General features: G+C 39.6%; 1 protein-coding gene across 1 annotated transcript in view; it reads left to right on the top strand.

Annotated features, from left to right (window-relative positions):
* CRPPA (CDP-L-ribitol pyrophosphorylase A) overlaps positions 1–20,305 on the top strand; it is a 189,599-nt gene that overhangs the window by 73,275 nt on the left and 96,019 nt on the right. Inside the window, exon 5 of the mRNA XM_029919056.1 lies at positions 19,398–19,502. Coding sequence (XP_029774916.1) covers positions 19,398–19,502 — 105 coding nt within the window. The remainder of the gene's footprint in view (positions 1–19,397; positions 19,503–20,305) is intronic.

Raw genomic sequence — 20,305 nt, 5'->3', positions numbered from 1 at the left:
CAACTCTTGGTTTCAGCTTGGGTCATGATCCCAGGGGTCATGGGATGGAGTCTCCCATTGGGCCCTGTGCTGAGTGTGGAGCCTGCTTAAGATTCTCTCTCTCTCTCTTGTTCTCTCTCTCTCTCTCTCTCTCTCTCTCTTTCTCTTGTTCTCCCTCTCTCTTGTTCTCTCTCTCTCTTTCTCTTGTTCTCTCATTCTCTCTCTCCTCTTTCTCTTATTCTCTCTTTCTCATTCTCTCTCTCTCTTTCCTTCTTCCCCTCTCCCCCTCCCCTGCTCCTATGCCCTCTCTCTCTCCCTAAAATTAAAAATAAAATGAAAATCTTAAAACAATCTCAAGTATACAGTAGGTCATTTGATGATGTCCTAAACAGATACATTCAGGCAAAAACTGAAAATCTCACATTGTTGTAGGTATGTTCACTACTAAGATAAAAATGAGTATGATATTAAAATTGTTTGACAACTCAATTATATCATAAGCAAATTACTCAAGGACACTGAGGTTAGAATTGTGTATTGAAGAGTGTGCTTCTAGGCTTTGTTAAAAGTGGTACAAATTTTATTTGTTCCGTATATACTAGAAACAAGGGCTAGTGTAGTATATGAAATGCAGGGGTCTAAGTACATTAACAGCTGGTGGCAAGAGTTAGGTGTAATGGTCTGGAGCTTTTGCTGTTTGCCAGTGGCATTTTCTGCTCATCCACAGTGGAATTCATATGACATACAGAGGATGGGCAGGAAGTGACCTACCTATTGAGCTGTGTTATCACTCACTTGCTTTATATTTGTGGGTTAAAAAAAACAGCAAAACAAAACAAAAAGCAGTGTTTTTTTTTTTGTTTTTTTTTTTTTTTAATGCTCTTAAGAGAGAGCCAGAGTGCAAGCAGAGGAGGGGCAGAGAGGGAGGGAGACCCTGAATCCAGAGCAGGATCCAGGCTCTGTGCTGTGAGCACAGAGTCCGATGTGGGGCTTAAACTTATACACTGCAAGATCATTGCTTGAGCTTGTCAGGCATTTAACCCACTGAGCCACCCAGACACTCGAAGGAATGTGTTTTTAGAAGGAAGCTACTGGGCAAGCTGTTTAGAAGGTGGTTTAATTTTAAAACTATACTTCTGGTCAATAGAGGACTCAGATGATGTCTAATTTAGGTTAAGGCAGATAGTTAAAGTTTTAATTGCCTGGAACTCAGGTTAAATTTTGTAGAACTTACATCATGTGTCAATTAAAAAACAAAAAATGGATCTTGTGAAAGGATTGGTGCTTCTCTTAGTTCCTTCAGCCTGTGAATATAATACAGTCACTATCCTTGTGTTAAATTTTCCTACAGGATTTTCCCCAGCCTTACTCATCCTTCTCAGTGCCTGTGATATTTTTTTTAACGTTCATTTATTTTTTGAGAGAGCTAGAAAGAGCATGAACAAGGGATGGGCAGAGAGAGAGAGTGAGACGCAGAATCTGAAGCAGGCTTTACACTCTAAGCCATCAGCACAGAGCCTGACATGGGGCTTGAACTCCCAAACCATGAGATCGTGACCTGAATTGAAGTTGGACACTTAACCAGCTGAGCCACCCAGGTGCGCCTCAGTGCTTGTAGTTTTTAATGGCTGGCAAAATTTTCTTAAATATTTGCTTAGTAAACATATATAAACTTTCCTGGTCATTTTTTCCCCATATTTCCTCATGAATGTTTGGTAGATATTTACAATGTCTTAAGAGTATTTGTACTAGATGTCCTACAGGTAACTTAAATCTAAACGATGCCTTGAACTTAACCAGACACCTACTCATTTTTCTGTATCTTTCAGCCTAGGTAATAATGTCACCAATCCTGTAGCTACTGAAATCGCTTGGGACGTTTGATTCTCCTTTCTCTGTATTTCCTGGACTTATTTCAGATACTCGTGATCTCTTGACATTCCAGCAGCAGCCTTGTAACAACTCTCTATACATAAATTTAAAGCTACCTTGTCTCAGGTTGGAAGTGATAAAGGGTTTCCATTTTCTCTTAGTTTATATTATGGCTAGGTAATGCATATGTAACATGTCCACTCGGTATATTTCTCAGCAGTATTTTACTCAATTTTATTGCTAACCTTTGATCAGTTTCTTTTTCCAATGATGTTCCAGAAGAGCAAAGAGCCAAATATTTCAATGAAAGTTGTAGTTTTTAATAGGGCTTGACAATATTTGATTGTGAAAGTAAACAGATGGGCTAAAAAACCAGTTTTACAATTACTGGTGAAATTGATTTCCCCATGTTAACTTTCCTTCCCAATTATCTGAAGAGCAAAAAGGAAATAACATTTCTAGGTAATCGTTAACTGCTCCAAACAGATGGTATATTTTTCTAGGTTCATAATGAAATTTGTTTGGGTAAGGATAGCAAAAATACGATAAACAGCTTTGTTTTCAGTAGATAGGTACTTAAGTATAGCTTTCTGTAAATTTTTAGGAGTATAACTTTATGTAAACACATGAAAAACTTGTACGCAAAGAAATCCTGTCCTTAGGCCATTTGTGCTTTGTTTCCCAAAGCATGAAAGGTGTTTCTGAATTATCAGCCTCATATGGACTTAGTCTGGAATTGCTTATTTATTCATAAAATGATCTGATAAATTTTAAGAACCAAGCTTCTTGGATAACTGTCTCTCGTGCAATTCTAGAATACATTGCATAATTCAGACAATGTAAATGTATGCAAAATGCTTTAAAGTTTGATTTTTAGATGATAAATTGAATGCAGGTGTTCATTGTTTACCTAATTGTAAGATAGCCCATTTTGTTTCTACTTGAAACATTCTGAGCATGGATCTGTAACTACAGAGTAAGAAACCTGTGCATGCATGCCTTTGATTTAGTTTTTCTCTAATGTATATATTGTTCTTTGTTGGGCAAACTTCCCAGGCTGCCTTGCAGAACTAATACTGTGAATGATGTTAAAACTGAAAGGACAGATAGGTAACTGGATTATTTGTAGCTGTGGACCCTGACACGATTACCATAAAATAATGGATTTTAACTTCAATGTGTATTATAAAATTTCAAACTGGTAAAATCCTTTTGCAGAAAAATAACCACATGGTACACAAAATTCCTTATTCACAGGTTTTTACTCTCTTGGAGGCCTGTTCACTTACCTCATGTTAACACGAGTTTTGATCATTATTCAAACCTAATTTAAAGCTACTAGAAAGTGATTAAGAATGAACTGCAAGAGTAAGGACTGTAAGGGGACAGTGGCAAACCAACAGCTGAAAATCAAGTGAATTAGTAGTAAAGGCCACAGTCGATCAGATAAGGCTCAATTATAGGACAGTCCTAGGGAACGCTAGGAATTAAAATCATCTATGGTAGGATTTCCCAAAAGTTGAGGGCCTGGCAGCACCTGGACAGCTGAGTGAAAGTGGGTTTACTGGAAATGATTTAAGAAGCAGTCTGTTCTATAAGTCATCTTCTCAATTCCATGAGCCTCTCCCCACCGAGAAACAAAGAAAGATGGAGATTGGTGTGCTCTCTCTGTCTGGGGAGAGCATTGCATACAGTTAATGGAATGAGTGCCTTGCCTCAAATAGTCATTTACTGATTGTTCACGTACGACTGACTGAACAGGGAAGGTCATGGCCCCTTCTCCTGCTCAGCAGCCAGCGGCTTTGGTGGCTTTGCTTTCCCGCTTGGCTGAAAATTGGAAGAGTTTTGTTTAGAGAATCTGTCCAGTCTACCAATAAAGATGTAAAAATAGAAACCTGAGGGGCTCCCCCGTAAGCATCTTAACCCCGTCACCGGTATTGAAGCTTAGAGTTAAGAAACCCCACCCTTGTGATCGTGGCTTAATAGCTTTTGAATCTTGCACTCCTAAATATCATCTAAAGAATGCACTTTCTGTGGAAGATAGAGATTGAAACAGGAAAGACTAACATGCAGGATGCCACAAAAAGGCAGGGAAAGAAAAAGGTGTTTTTTGTTTTTTTTTACAAGTTAATGTCCTTTCCAAGGTAAAGTTATTGGAAACATGAAACAAGTTGAGAATGATAAAGAAAAATAACATTTAAAGAACAAAAGAACTGTTAAAAAAACAAACATCTGAACAAAGGACAAAACGATGAAATACACGAAAGAAGAGAATATTAGAACTCTAGTCAAAGAGCACCAATACTCAATAACACAAGTTCTTGAAGGAAAGAAAATAAAGGGGAGGAAATGCCAAAGAAATGAAGCAATAAAACCATTTTAAAAACTAACCTCTTAGGCTCCCTTTCTCAGAAAGCTATTGGAGGATCTGTTGAACAAAAATGAAGTAGTCTTTGAAGAAAGATGACATTTGATACTGGAGATAGGAGATCTGTAACAGCAGTGACATGAGGATGTCCCCACAATGATTGTATAGGAAGATTTTAGAGTGAGAGTGTGTGACGGGCAGAGGACAGTCCGCCCATGTTGAAAAAGCTTAGAGGACTCCAAGAATGGTTACTTCAGGAATATAGAACTGGTGAAGTGCGTGTGTGTGAACATCTTGAGAATGGATCTAAACAAACAGCTAAGTGTTAGCTGCTGAATGAGTCATAAGTATATAGAAAACGAAACACTTGGAAGATAAGTTTTAATTCCAGGGAAGAAAAAGGCTTGTGCAAGAAAGGAATTAGAATATATGACTGAGCTGGGAGGAATGTTTACATAGTGATGTAAACACTCAATACTCATTTAACCAAAATTATGACATTGAAGGAGTAGGGGATGCTAAGTGTTAGTGTGTACCATGGTGAGGCTGGAAGGAAATGGACTGGATTCTTCAGTAGATGGCCAATTCAGAGGATAAAGAGGTAGTGTCACAGTGTGTTTAGCGATAAAAGTGTGATAAGTAAGTTAGTGGACCCCAGTTTATCAGTCCTCTGACACTTCTACTTCTGAACCCCCTGCTGTGGTCTCTTGGTGAGGGAAGGATGTTTCCCTGGTTATTGATTCTGGAGTGGGCCTCTTATCCAATTCAGATGTGAATAATAGAAGTCAGTTGAATGAAGGAAAAATAATTGTGTCTGGAGAAGACAAATTAGAGTGAAGGGGATGAGGTAAAGTTTTTTGTAACCAATCTTGTAGGGATACTTGGTTCTTCAAACTATGTATTCTTAAAACTGATAAAAATATAAATAGAAAATTAAGTGAAGAAAACAAATTGATTTTTAGTTGGAGTTCATAAAGGAGACTTAGTGGATAGCCAATAGATCATGGCAGTCATAAAGTTCAGAAGGCCTTCAACTATAGACTTCTGATTTTCTTTTTAATGGCAGTCTAAGAAAATGGAGGTTTGGTGACCTAGATCAGATGTTGAATTTAGTGTTGGATGCCTCAGTGAGCTAAAATGGCAAGTTTAGTGTAAGGAGACAGTATGAGAAATGATATACTGGAGGTTTTGGTTGGAGACTTGAGGTGCAGAAATTAAAGATGTCAGAGGAGGAAGAGATGGGGTAGTATCAGGCTTGCAGGTGATTGTCAAAGGGAGGGATGAGGGATGGGCAGACAGCGTGAAGGGCCGTGTGGGAGGTGGAGCCTTGCAGTGAGGTCACGTATGTCACCAGGACAAAAGGTGCAGCATCGGGAATGTAGTCAGTGGTACTGTAATAATGTTGTATGGTGACGGCACCTATACTTGGGATGAGCACAGTATCATGTGTAGACTTATGGAGTCACCTTTGTGTACCTGAAAGTTATGTAACCTTGTATGACAGCTGTACTTAAAATAAAACCTCAAAGAACAATTGAAATAATGAAGGGATCTACAAGGAAAAAAGGAAAAACAAAAGCAAGCTTCCAGAGTTGGAACCACTGTGGTGAGAGTGGAGAGCAGACCCCAGCCTAGTTATCATCACCCACCCCCCTGGAGGAGCCAGAGCTGTCTGACCATCCGGGACAGCAAGGCCAAGGTCCGGCAGCCACTGCAGACACCAAGCCTATGGGAGGTGGTGCAAGGAGCAGTGGCATCTGCTTGTGGGGACAACCAGGTCATCCCAGCGAAGGTTTTGGGAACAGTAACATGGCTCAGTCTAAGAAACAGGTATGGTATCATCAACTGGAATGTCACCACAGAAGTCATATTTGTGCCCCAGACTGCCGTAAAAAGGAATAACCCCAGGAAGTACCTTCGCAGTGTAGGAGAGGGAGGGACTGTGGAGTTGGGTGTTTAGAGACACAAGGATGTGGGGGCAGCAAATGTGAGAGGCCCCGAGTGGAACTCCAGTGAAGGCAGTAGGTAAGCAGTCTATCTTAATAACCAATATCCGTGCTATCCCCGTAGCAGGGGTCATTACCACAGTTCCCAGTGAATAACCAGTATAGTGAGAGTGGGGGAGAGAGTGGGAACCAAGCTTGTCCTAAAGGCCTGGCCCCAGAGCCCTGCCCCACTGCAGGCTCCGATTTCCACTTATTGAAGGTGGATAGCAGTGGCTGTTGACCAGTCTTCTGACCCTCCTGTGCAGGGAGAAGTAATGGAAAATGCTGACAATCGGGGTGCAGGAGAACCAACCCCCACCCCCTATGAGATAGAATATGCATGGGGGTTGCAGATGACCCTTCTGCAGGGATCCTCCTCACCCAAGACAGCCTCGTGAGGACGGCAGTGAAGAAGATTGGGAAGATCAAGGAGATGACACCCAAAGTCAGCAGCCATTGGAGTGTCAGTACTGCCACAACTTCACGTACCCACGCAGATGCCCAGAAAACCCTAAACCACAAGATGGCAGAGAGACAAAGCCAGTGATCCACAAACCAAGAATTTCTTAGCTGCAGAGGCTGAGCCAGGCAGGGCTGAGGAAAGGCGGGCTTACCGTCTCTACCGTCATCCAGTTTAGTCACCCGAACAGGGAGAAATAAAGATAAAATTCCAGCAGGAAAAAATGAAAGAAATATTGGACCTGAAGATCTTAAGTGCTTGGACCAGGCAGATAGAATAATCTGCATTATCTATGCAGCATATGATTTTAATGATTTATTTTTTTACCTAAAGACCTCTCTTTTTGGCAATGGCAAATGTGTAAAAAAAAAAAAAACCTGGTTTTTCTCAACACCCCTTTATTTTTTATTATTTTTTTAATGTTTATTTATTTTGAGAAAGAGACAGTGTGAGTGGGGGAGGGACAGAGAGCGTGGGAGACAGAATCTGAAGTAGGCTTCAGGCCCTGAGCTGTCAGCACACGGACCGCGACGTGAGCTGAGGTCAAACGCTTGACCAGCTGAGCCACCAAGGTACCTCGCTCAGTACTCCTTTTAAGGTTTTTAAATTATTTCATACCTGGTCAAGCTGAGATTTTTAAGAGCCTCATATTTAATTTTAATAAAAGTTTACAGCTTGATCTTTTTCAAAGTAGTCAAATGACAAGCATCTGTTAATAAAGGTCTTTAATAAAAGTCAAAGAAAAGTTTCTAGGAGAATTACAGAAAAGTAGTTGCTCAGGGGAAGATAAAAGTGAAGCTAAGTTCTGGACAATTTGGAAGTTTTGTGTATGGACTTGGAATTCAGCCAGTGTAATGTCAGTCGTTTGAGTAAAAAGGAAAACTGATCCATGTGCCTAAAACTGCAGAGCCTGTGAAGTAGTGAGAGATGACAGTCCTCTGAAGATTGGAGGATTTTGCCCGATGGCATAGATTATGGAAGGATAGGATTCCAAAAACATGCCTTTATGGAAGAACAGTGGGGATCTGGAATATTAACTGTGACTTCAAGCCTTTTTAGTAAGTGATGGTTGGGAAAGACAGTAGGTACCGTGTGAAAATGGTGTCAAGCATTTGTCATATCTTCTGCTCTGGGTGGCGAAGAACTTGTTCTGTAATGAGACGAGACAGAGTGTAGTATGGCATTCCAGGGAACGGTACAGCAGAAAGGGTAGGGAAAGAGGTTAACTGTGGGGTGAAGATCCATGAAGAAGGACCCTGAAGTATGGGAGGTATATTACTGTGATGGTAGTCCTCTAACTTTACTGCTGCATAAGGAAAAAAAACCATAAAGCGAGATGCACATAACAAAAAGCTTCAGCTGTGTGATTTACAGAATACTTTAAAATGGGAAGAGAATGGGACACCTTGGTGGCTCAGTCACTGAAGCATCCAACTCTTGGTTCTGGCTGGGATCATGCTCTCACGGTTCATGGATTTGAGCCCCGCATCAGGCTCTGCCCTGACAGTCCTGAGCCTGCTGGGATTCTGTCTCTCTCTCACTCTGCCCCTCCACACTTACACTGTCTTTTTCTCTCTTAAAAATAAACCTTAAAAAAATCTAATTACAAAAAGGGAAGAGACTATCTATTACTCTGGTGGTCACAGTTGGAATTCATAATAGTTACACACCTCTTTCTTTTCATTTTCTATCTTTATTCTAACTGCAACACTAATTTTTCTCATTTTTCCTGAGGGAAACTGGGTATCAGGGAAAGCAGAAGGAAAAGATTGGTACACATGGTCAGAGCTATTCCCATATTGGTGCAGAGGAAATAGAACTTTACATAAACATTGGATTTTATCAAAAGGCTTCTGGCTACTTATGAAACCCCGATTTTTTAATTTAAATTTTTTTTTTATTTTTGAGAGACAGTGTGAGCAGGGGAGGGTCAGAGAGAGAGGGAGACACAGACTCTGAAGCAGGCTCCAGGCTCTGAGCTGTCAGCACAGCTCACGAACCGTGAGATCATGACCTGAGCTGAAGCCGGTCGCTCAACTGACTGAGCCACCCAGGTGCCCAGGAAACCACGATTTTTATAGTTAACTATTTAAATTCATAACCAATATCCAGACTTTATCAAGGAATAGCTATAAGCTAGTCACTACACCAGACACCTCCAGTATCTTTCTTTTTAATAACTCTCATTCTCCATTTCTCAAAATGGAAGAAACTGAGGAAGAGACTACATCAATATTTTGTGCACAAACAACTTGTGACGTGGAAAAATTATTTGACATCAGTGTCCATGCTCTTCAACACTTGGAAACAGGGCCTCAAATTCGTGAGAGTATGCATATACTGCTATCACTTCAGCAACCTGCATTTAAGGACTTGTGATAAATTTTAATATACATTTATAAATTTCTTTGAATTGTTAAAGAACAGGAACACATTGAAAATTAATATCTTACATTTATGATAATGACTGGACTTCATATTTTGTAATATACTAATACATATGGACTGCTATTTTCAAATTCAGTGTTTAGACTTTTAAATGTTCTTCAACCTAATTACCACCAGAAATCAGTTTTACTTGTTAAAAGTATTAAATATATGTATTTTGAAACAGAACCCTTAATTCAGAGGCATCTATTTTTTTGGAGTATGATGTTGATATTGCCTATTACATTGCGCTATATAAATATTACACGAATTTTTTCCCAATAGGTAACATAAGGACAATGTACACGTAGCAAGGATTAAAAAGAGCGTTCATGTCAACTCTCTTGTTATTCCTTCTTAGAGGCAGTTTCTCCTGAGGTTTTCCAAAGAGATTCTATTCATTCTAAAATTATGTCTGTGAGTCTTTTCCCCTGTATAAGCCCCTCTTCCTGAGGAGGCACAGTTCTTTCTTTCATTTAATTTCTCATTCTGTCTTCTGCATAACAACCACCTGGAGGCTCTACTTCACCACTCTGCTAGTAATTCCCTTTATTTTTCTACTGTGTGGGATATCCTGCTTTCTTTGTCCTTTGTTGTCAATTTACCCAGTATACTCCTCAGTTGTGTGGAGCATCATGTCCTGAGAAAGAGAGGATGGGGAAATTTGTGCTTTCCTGTGTGTATGAGGAGCTATCACTCTATTCCAAGAACCACAACAAAGTTGAACAAACTGAAAAATCAACTCTCTTTGTATCCATCAGCAGAGATTCACAGGGTGAACCGCTGTCCTCAATACTGCAGACTCAGGTGAAATTTAAAGTATTTTAAACTAAACACAAATGAAAACATTGATTTTGGAATTCAGCAGAAGCAATACTTGAAGGGGAATATATAGTGTACAATGTACATAGTAGAAAAGAAGAAACCTTTAAGTGATACTCTAAAATTCCATATTAGGGAGTTCAAAAAAGAGCAAACAAATTCCAAAATGGGTAGAAGAAAGATAATGACTACTAGAGGAGAAACAAATGAAATGGTGAACAGTAAGACCAAAACCAAACCCAAAAGTTGGTTCTTTGAAAAGATTAATAAAATAACTATGCCATACAAAGAAGAAATACTAAGCCAGGAAGGAAATTGGGGACATCTTTACAGAATCAACAGACAGTAAAAAGATAACAAAGGAATATTGTGAATACCTCTGTGTTCTCAAAGGGGATAACCTAGATGAACTGGACCAATTACTTGAGAGACACAGTCTGCCAGAACTCAGAATAAACAGTCCGAGTAGGCTTATAACTATTTAAAGAAGTAATAATTTTCCAAAACACCAATTCTGGGTGCATTCACTTGTAAACTCTAGTAAATGTTGAGAGGAGAAATTACACCAATTGTCTATATTCTCCTCTGGAAGATAGAAGCTGAGGAGATGATTTGCTAATTCATTTGATGTCAGCCTAACAGTAAAAGCAGACAAAGATAGTACAAGAAAACAACAGACCACTACGTCATGAACAGAAGTGTAAAAATTTTCATCATTAGCAAGTAGAATCCAACAATGTATGTGAGGAGTTAAAGACTTGAACTGAGTGGGATTTATTCCAGGTATTCAAGGCTAGTTCATCTTTAAAAATTCACTTACAATATGTCCTATCAACAGGCTGCAGAAAAAAATCAATTAATTATTTCAGTACTTGCAGGAAAAGAATTTGGCAGAATCCAGTACCTATTCATGATAGAAATTTAACAGACTAGGAATAGAGGGAGCAGTACCCCAATTTGATAAACATTGTGTACAAAAAACTGATAGCTAACATCACAATGAGAAGCTTTTGTGCCAAGAACAGCAACAAGGCAAAAATGCCTTTTCAGCTTTGTACTGGAACTCTTAGTAAGAGAAGGCAAAATAAAACTCTTGGCAGGTGACATAATTATTTTTGTAGAAAATCTGGAAGACTGAGCAAACTCCTAGAAGTGACTGTAGAAAAGTTGCACAATTCAAGGTTAATATACAACAGTCCGTCACTTTCCTATATAATAGCAATGAACAGGTGGAATTTAAAATTAAATCATTTGTGATGGGTTTGGGGGTGATGGTGGGGTTTGAAGCCAGTGGCCTAAAGGTTATTTTATTAAAGCCTGGGGATAGAACCCATGACAGAAAGAGTTGTACTGGAGTTGTGACAGGTAACTGGTTATATACTCTCAGGTTGGGGTGGGGTGAGAGATAGAGTAAATTTCTAAGGTATTTTGGAAGCAAGATTTCCAGGACTTTGAAGAGCTAAGTGTTGTTAGGAAAACAGCTTTTATTACCATTTAGTAAAACCTTAGTCAGGAGACCATTGAGATGTATATCAAGGGGCTATAAGCCTGGAGTGTGGTTGCCAGCATATATCTTGGGGGAGTTCAGATAACGGATGTTTCTAAAGGAATTTTTAATGCTAAAGTAGACTTACAGGATCCTGGGGGGCGGGGGGTCAGGATAATGTAAGCCAGGATTTCCTTTTGCCCCTAGGAAAGTGTCGTCTTCAAGGCAACTGAGCCCCTGTAGGGAGGTCACTATGCCTGTTCCAAGGGCTTGTCAATGGACTGTAGACAGTAAAGAAATTTAATTTTTCATTTGCATTAGTTTCCCACATTACAATGGCAAACACTTAAACTCTGTTCCTTTGTTCTTGGGTGGCCACGAGTGTCTGAGGAATATCACACATATTCCACTTGTGGGGCAGGGTGCTAGCTTATAGTTTGCCCTCAGCTTGCATTATGCTTCCTCATCAATTTGCACTTAGTGCCCTCAAAAAGAAATACTTAAAAAACTGTCCAAATACGTATTAGATCCATAAGAGAAAAGCTCCAAAACTCTAAGCACAATTAAAGAGCTGAATAAACTGAGATCTATTTTATGTTCATGAATAGGAAGACTCTATATTACCAAGATGTTAGTTCTTCCTATGTGGTCTGTAGATTCAAATTAATCCCATTAAAAAAAAAAACAGCAATTTTTTTTTTTTTTTTTTGCATGTGTAAACTGATTTTAGAGTTTGTGTAGAGAGACAAAAGACCCAGAACAGCCAGTGTGATATTGAAGAAGAGTAAGGTTGGAGAACTGACACTACTCAACTTCATGACTTACCTTAAAGCTACAGTAAATCAAGACTGTCTGGTGCTGGTGGAGGAAAAGACAAATCAATCAGTGGAACAGAATACAGAGCCCTGGAGATGGACCATGTAAACGGACGATTTTGGTCAAGAGAGGAAAGGAAATACAATGGAACAAAGGTAGCCTTTTCAATAAATGGTGTTAAAACATACACATGAAGAAATGAATCTAGACAGAATTTATGCCTTCCACAGAAATTCAGATTTTGTGTAACATACAAAACCTTAAAACTCCTGGGAGAGAGGAGAAAATGTAGCTGGCCTTGGGTTTGGTGATACCTTTTTAGATACAACATCAAAGACATAATTTACCAAAGAAAGAATTGATAAACTGGACTTCATTAAAATTAAAAACTTGTGCTCTGTCAAGGTCACTTTTGAGAAATGACAAGAGAAGTCAAAAGGTAGGAGAGTATACCTGTAAAAGACACATGTGATAAAGGACTCTTATCTAGAACATTAAAAAAAGACTATTAAAACTCAACAATAAGAAAAAGAATAACTCAAAAAAAGTACAAGACCTCAGTGGGCATCTCACCAAAGAAAATATACACATGGCAAATAAGCATATGAAAAGACGCTCCACATTCTAAGTCATTAGGTAAATGCAAATTAAAGCATTGAGAAATCACTCACATCTATTAGAGTGGCTCAAATCTAGAGTGCCAGCACCTAATGCTGGTGAGGCTATGGGGCAACAGGAATTCATTTGTGCCTGCTGAATATGTAGGACACCACATTTGCCGGAGGCCCGCTCTGGGGGGTCCAGGGCTCCCTGAAGGGGTAGCGACGGATGAAAAGCAATGAAGAGACTCAGGCAGCGCAGTTTCTTAATTGGTCCAGCCTGGCATTGTCTTGTCCTATTTCCTTATTATCCCCGTATCTCCTCCTTAACTCCTGTATCCTGTATCTCCTTCTTGACTCCTCTGTATCCCTTGTATCTCCTCCCTAGCCAGGTCTTGGGTCTTTATTTATAGACCTATGACATCGAAAGGTGGAACTTTTACAAATAATTCTCAGTGATAAAGATGTTTTGAAAAGGGTGCAGAAACAGGTTTTACAGAGGCATTTCTTCAGAACTATTCTAATTACAATGAGGTAACTTACACATCATAGGATAACAGGATATTCTCAGTGAAAAGCAGATAACATACACATTTGTTTGAACCGGTAGTAAATCTTGCAACTAAGAAGATAGCAAGATGTTTTCAGTGAGAAGCAGATAGCAAACACATTTTATAACAATGATGCTAAAATTCAGTCGTAGACAGGGCTAGGAGGCATTCTATTTGGCTCATAAGAGGAAGAATACATTAGTGATGGTTAGTAAGTAAACCTTTTGTCAACCTTGTTCTTTGATGTTGAAGGTGTAAGCCCCATAGGCGCCCTAGACCAGCCGGCCTTTGCATATGAGTTTAAGTTGTAACTACTCTTACCTATCCTCACAATGGGCACCAAATTAGCATATGTATGCGCAGTAGCTTATGCCTGGTTCTTGTTTGTTTCTATTTCCTAAATTAGGCTTTCTATTTTGGGGGGGGGGGCAGGGTAAACATTATCTTTGTGTTCTTTAATCCCCTTTATTTCCATGCCTTAAATTTGTGAAGCTCAATAGAAGAGCCTTTCTGACAAACATCTGCAGTGTCTCATTTAACTTCCTCTTCATAGAGGTGGGAATATGCTTCCTCCCATGAGGTTTCTGGGGAATATCGGTCTGGTTTGGAACATTGTGAGGCCTAATCAATAGCAACAGGCTGAATTTTACACGAGCAATGAGTTTACAGAAGGAGATGCTAGCCTCCGCCCCTGTGGCAGGAGCTGTGCTACATCTACCATTTCCTTACTGTGACCGTGTCATCCAGCAAGGCCCGTGCGGCTCCCAGCACATATTCACTGGGAAAGACCATTTGACAGTTTCCTTACAAATCTAAACATACTCCTACCATGTGATCCAGGAATTGCGCTTCTTTGCATTTACTCAAATGAATGCAAAACATGTCCACAGAAAAGCCTACATGTGAATGTTTATACCAGCTTTTTTCATAATTGCCAAAACTTGGAAGCAAGCAAGATGTTCAATAGGTGAATGCATACATAAACTGTGGTACATCTAGTAAATGGGGTATTATCCAGGGCTAAAAAATGATCTATGAGGACATGAAAGACATACAGGAAACCTAAATGCATGTTTTTATGTGGGGAAAAAAAAAACCCAATCTGAATAGGCCACATACTGTGAGTCAAAGTATATGATTCGTGGAAAAGATACAACAATGGAGGTGGGAAGAATGCAGTGGTTACCAGGGGATGAAGAGAAGGCGTGCAGAGAATTTTTAATGCAGTGACAATACTCTTTGTGGTACTAAGATGATTTAGTACATTACACATTTGTGACAATTCCTAAAGTGTAAGAACATTGAGTGACTCCTAGTGTGAACTGTGGACTTGAAGTGATAATGATGTGTTGGTGTAATAAGCTCACCAATTTTCATAAATGTTCCACTCTGGTGTAGGATTTTGATAGTGGGGGAAGCTGTGAGCATGTGGGGGTAGAGGGTGTCCAGGAAATACATACACCTTCTGTTCAGTTTTGCTGCAAACGTAAAACTGCTCTAAAAAGACACAGCCTATGAAATTGGGAATGAAAAAGAATGCAGAGGAACTAAAATTTTGCTGAAACCTTCAGTGTTTGTAGAAATCCATATTTCCTCAATGTGTGATGAAAAAGTTTTCTTGAAGTATGGTTTTATGTTAACAATCATTACCTTCAAAATTATGGAGAAACTTTCCCTTTGTTTTTCTAAACTTTCCCTTTGTTTTTCATGCTTGCTATTTTGTCTCAGCCATTTTGGGTTCCTGCTGTACAGGAGACCTTATGTTTCTGTCGTTTATTGGGTTTGGTGTATTTTCATTCATTATGTTCTACTTTCCATGAAATTTTTTAATTTGGAAACTCATGTTCTTGATTACTATAATTTTTTTGAAACACTTGATCTTTCTCTTACTCTTTTGTGTTCTTTCCTTCTGACTTTCCTTTTTTTTTTTTAACATATTGGACTTTGTGGTCACTTTTTTCTTTCTATTTTCTGCCTTTTTAAATATTACCCTATTTTATGCTTATGAACACTTTCTCACCTATGATGCTTGAGTATTTATTGCATCATTCCTCTAAAACATTTTAATTTTTGCCTTTTTCCTTTAGATTTCATGTTCATCTTGGTTTTCAGTTAAATCTGGATTTTCTGGTCATATTTCTGTGTTGGAGACTGTACTTGTTGGGTTTTGTGGGTGGAGCTTGTTGATTTTGAGATTCATTTTAACATGACTGAGATGGACTGTGTTTGGGGATCCCTGACAACAGTGTCCTCAGGCCTTCCGCCTGGGAAGAATGTTGTTTGACATTCTTTCTGGCTGCAAGTTTAGGTAGGCAGAGGGTTCTTACTGTCAGTGTGTGTATGTGTATGTTATGTGACCTGTGATATCAGTATGATTCCCACACTGAATAATGAAGATCAACATTTTCAGCACTTACAGACTGATTGTCTTTCTTGATTTAAAAATTGATCCTTGTGCTTATTGTTTTCTACTCCATCTGTTGTGGTTTTTGTAAGAGTTGCCATGGGAAAGCAACTGAGTGGCCACTTTGATGTGGAAAGCTGTGAACACTGACAACCCCCACCTGCAAACCTGGGATGACCCGAGCCATTTGGAAAGCACCAGCGGCCATTTTGTTGCAGGTCAGATACCAGATCCAGGCGCCACCAGGACTGACGACCCCCACTCTCAATCTGGACTGTCTCAAACTGGAATGCCTCACCATGGAATTCCAGCATCCCCCTCCCCACCGAAGCGAACAGCCAATTGAATCCTGCCACCGTCCAAAGATGACCCTACGTGGCTATCGGCCCACCTGAGCTCAAACCCGGAACTCCTGCACCCATAAAACACCTTGCTCTCCCATAGCAGGCGCGACCTCCCTGACTCCCCGCTCCAGAGTCACGGAACCTCGCCCGGGAATTGCAGATCCCAATAAACGCCTTCTTGGCTCCATAACGTGGTCTCTTTGTCCTCCCATCTCTGCCTCCATCTATTAAACCTTACAGTTTTCATTTTCTGACTGCCTTTATATTAATTCTTTAATAACTTTATCTGATCACTATTGATTTCTTATTTATTTTTTTAACTTTTTAAAAAATGTTTGTTTATTTTTTAGAGAGAGAGAGACAGAGTGTGAGCAGGGGAGGGGCAGAGAGAAAGAGAGAGGGAGACACAGAATTGGAAGCAGGCTCCAGGCTCCGAGCTGCCAGCACAGAGCCCAATACAGGGCTCGAACTCATGAATTGTGAGGTCATGACCTGAGCTGAAGTCAGACACTTAACCACTGAGCCACCCAGGTGCCCCTTGATTTCTTATTTTTAACTTAAAAATATTTAGTGCGTGCCTTGACTTTCTGATGTAAGTGTAGTCATAGTCACCTTCAAAGTATAGTATACCATTCATGAACTCTTAGTAGTACTGGTTGCTCAAGGGGAGCCTGCAGGGGTGTAAAAATTCCTGTTAAGTATGTGGCTCCCAGAAGTTCTGTATTCTTCTACTTACCTCCACCCAGTACTTAGTGATGTGTTGAAATTCTTCACTTATTTCTTCAATGGCATCTGGCATCTCTTGTTCTTTTTTTTTTTTTTTTTTTTTAACATTTATTTATTTTTGAGAGACAGAGAGAGGCACATCATGAGCAGGGGAGGGACGGAGAAAGGGGGACACCCAGAATTGGAAGCAGGCTTCAGGCTGTGAGCTGTCAGCACAAAGCCTGACGCGGGGCTTGAACCCACGAACTGTGAGATCATGACCTGAGCCGAAGTTAGATGCTCAACCGACTGAGCCACCCAGGTGCCCCATAGTGTCTCCTGTTCTTGTGTTGTGCTCTTGGTAAGCTGGTGATGGCATTCCCTTTGTCCTTGGAGGAGGCATGCCTTTTCTTAGATTTAAGTCTGCTTGGTCCTTTTGTGACAGCTCTGGAAGGTTCAAGAAAAGTTACGCTTTTGTAGCTTACCTGATTTTTCTTCAGAAGAGAACATTATTTCTTCTAGTTTGCCATGCATGACACAAAAGTAGAAATCCTCATCAATGTTAGTGAGAAATGTAGAAATTCAAAATTTAATTGGTCAGTAAGCATGCATGGTTTTGCATTTACTGCAAAAATAAACTTTATTGCAGAGATTACCAAAAGCCTCATAAATAGTTATAATGTTAGTCTGTAACTAACGTAGAATGAATGACATATTCAGGTTACTCTTTCTGTCAAGATAGCTCAGGCTCTGTTTTTAGTATATATTTCCTATATACCTGACCCAGAATTTTCTGTGTTTCTCATTGGTGCTAGTGGCTGGAATCCTAAAGATTTCATAGTTTGTGAGCTGTTGCCGTGTTGGATGGTGCAGCATGCGGCTGGCAGGCATCCAGTGTCCAGTAATTCTCTTTGCACCTACGACGGGAGGGGACCCCTGTTCCTATGGTCTCCTCTCATCATGCACTTCATGAGCACTTTTATGGCCTTCCACAAATGTGGTAAATATCTTAGTTCTGAAAAAAGTGAAGAAAAGGACTATTACTGGTCGTCTTTGGGATTTAACCATGTATTAGAAAGCTTTCTCTTGACTGTACATACATCTCACATACTGTTAGGTGAGACTTTGCAGATACCGGAAGTACAAACAAGAGGTTTAACTAATTCATTTTCTTAAATGTAACCAACGTTGGTAGTACTTTCTCAAAGATTATAATGTGGAAGAAATCTGTCGTAAAGTGTATCAGAAAGAAAGACGTGAGGTGAGACCATTCTAGTCAGCAGTGGAATTTGTACATTTGGTGCTTTTATTTTCTTGGCTGTTACCTTCACACACCAGTGTGGCCAGAATTTTCGAGTCTCTGGTGCAGCAATAAAGTACGGGCAACAAGTGCTAAGTGACAAACTGGTATTTGTGGCCTTCCTGCAGTCTTCCTTTCAGGGGCCTGTTCATTCTGAAGTCCAAATCTATGAGACGGCTGATTCTATTGTATGTTTTTGTGCCACCTTTTGCCTTAAAAGGTATCCTCCTTTTGTATTCAGTCTTTAGTGTGAGATCAGAGACCATTTCCTTTGAAAGGTCTTCTCTGATGCCTTTACACAGAAGTTAGTATTTTATCTCCTGGTCTACTTACAGATATGCTTCCACTGTTGCATCTGTCATATTCTGTTGCAAAATATTTGTTATAGGTCAGCCTTTTGAAGAGGTGAGAGTTCTTCGATGACACAATACATGTCTCATTGACTTTGATATGCTGGTATGTGACACGGAGCTTAGACACGATTGGTACTCAGTATTATTCAGCTGAACTGTATTAAAAATGTTCCTTGCATTTTACAAAATTTTTGAGAGGTCTTTCTGTTTTTGTCTAATACTGGAAGACTGAACTCTTCTCAAGTTCAGAATCCAAAGACAAAATTTTAAAAATGACGTGTTCATAAGTAAAATAATAAAATGAACGAAAGCTATGATCTGCAAATATGTTGATAATAAATAGCAGAAAGAGTTGAAGTTTGATGGATACGTATATTTTTCTTTTTTTAATTTTTTAAAAATGTTTTATTTATTTTTGAGACAGAGAAAGAGCATGAGTGGGGAGGGTCAGAGAGAGAGGGAGACACAGAATCTGAAGACAGGCTCCAGGCTCTGAGCCATCAGCACAGAGCCCGACGCGGGGCTCGAACCCAAGAATGTAAGATCATGACCTGAGCCGAAGTTGGAGGCTTAACAGACTGAGCCACCCAGGCGTCCTGTACATTTGTTAGATAAAATTCTGATAGAGGGATCTTCAGCCATACTTTGAGGCATTTTAGAAACGTGGTTGGAAAGGGAGTTTATAATCAAAGGAAGCAAAGTATTACACTTATTTGACCCCTAAAACTATCAAGGAAGTTCAAAACATATGATTACAACTTCTCTATATTTTGTGACTTTTAGGCCACAGGGACAATTATTCTGTAACTTGATAAGTAGCTAATTTAAGAATTAATGAATTTTCTAGGGCTTATCTTTTCTGTATTGATTATGAAATAAAAACATTTCACTTAAAATATTTTGGAACTTGTTTTTTTCCGGCCCAGTGTAGTGACTACGACTTGGAATTTGGAACTGAGTGTTTACAGTTGGCTCTGAAATACGGTCACATTAAAGCCAAACTTGTGGAAGGATCACCTGACCTCTGGAAGGTAAGGGAGTTGCTTTTTTGTTCTGGACCTTGGCTGTGCTTGTTTCTCATTCCGGAGACACATTATGTAAGTGTGGATACTTCTGGCTACTTCAGTAAATGGAGCAGTAGTATAAACATCTGCGGTTTCATACTGAAACAATATTTTGAGGATAAAACTGTATGTATGTATGTATGTGTGGATGTAGGTATACGTTAAAGGCATTAAGAGTTTCACTGGGTTTTCTGAGCCCTCAAAGTATGGTATAATTTCTATTTCATGGTTTCAAGAAAATTTACTTTGAGATGATTTATTCAAATAAATTCCATTTTAGCTGATAAGATGGTTTTATTCTTTTTTTTCTTTTCCCTTCACTCTTCCTATATCCTTCTGTTCTGTTGCCTTAAACTGCTTTGGGTTAAGGATGTAACTCTGCTTCCCACAGTAGCAACATTTCCTTCTGGGCCCTGAGATGATGGCTCCAACTTAACTGGGTTGAAGAAGTATCTGCCATAGTTCTGATTCCGTGCCCTGGGTGACTGGACCCGCCTGATGGCCCCAGTGAGCAGTTGAACTCTTGAATGTAGTTTGACTCCTAATGACAAATTCTTTGTTTTGGAGGGACTGAAGTGATGCTAGCACTCTCATACTAAAGCTTCCTGTGGATGCTGGAGTGTTTCACAGTGTGGCTTTTGTTTGTTATGAAGGTGGGGATGTGTTGAACTGAGCAGTATATTCTGGAATAAGGGTAGGGTCGTTATGTTTTACGAAGTATTGCTGCTTTTGAAAGACAGATGAAAATTTATAAAGCATTTGCCTAAATC

This window comes from Suricata suricatta, chromosome 2, assembly GCF_006229205.1.
Source record: "Suricata suricatta isolate VVHF042 chromosome 2, meerkat_22Aug2017_6uvM2_HiC, whole genome shotgun sequence".
Lineage (NCBI taxonomy): Eukaryota > Metazoa > Chordata > Mammalia > Carnivora > Herpestidae > Suricata > Suricata suricatta.
This window is presented reverse-complemented; position numbering and strand designations above follow the sequence as displayed.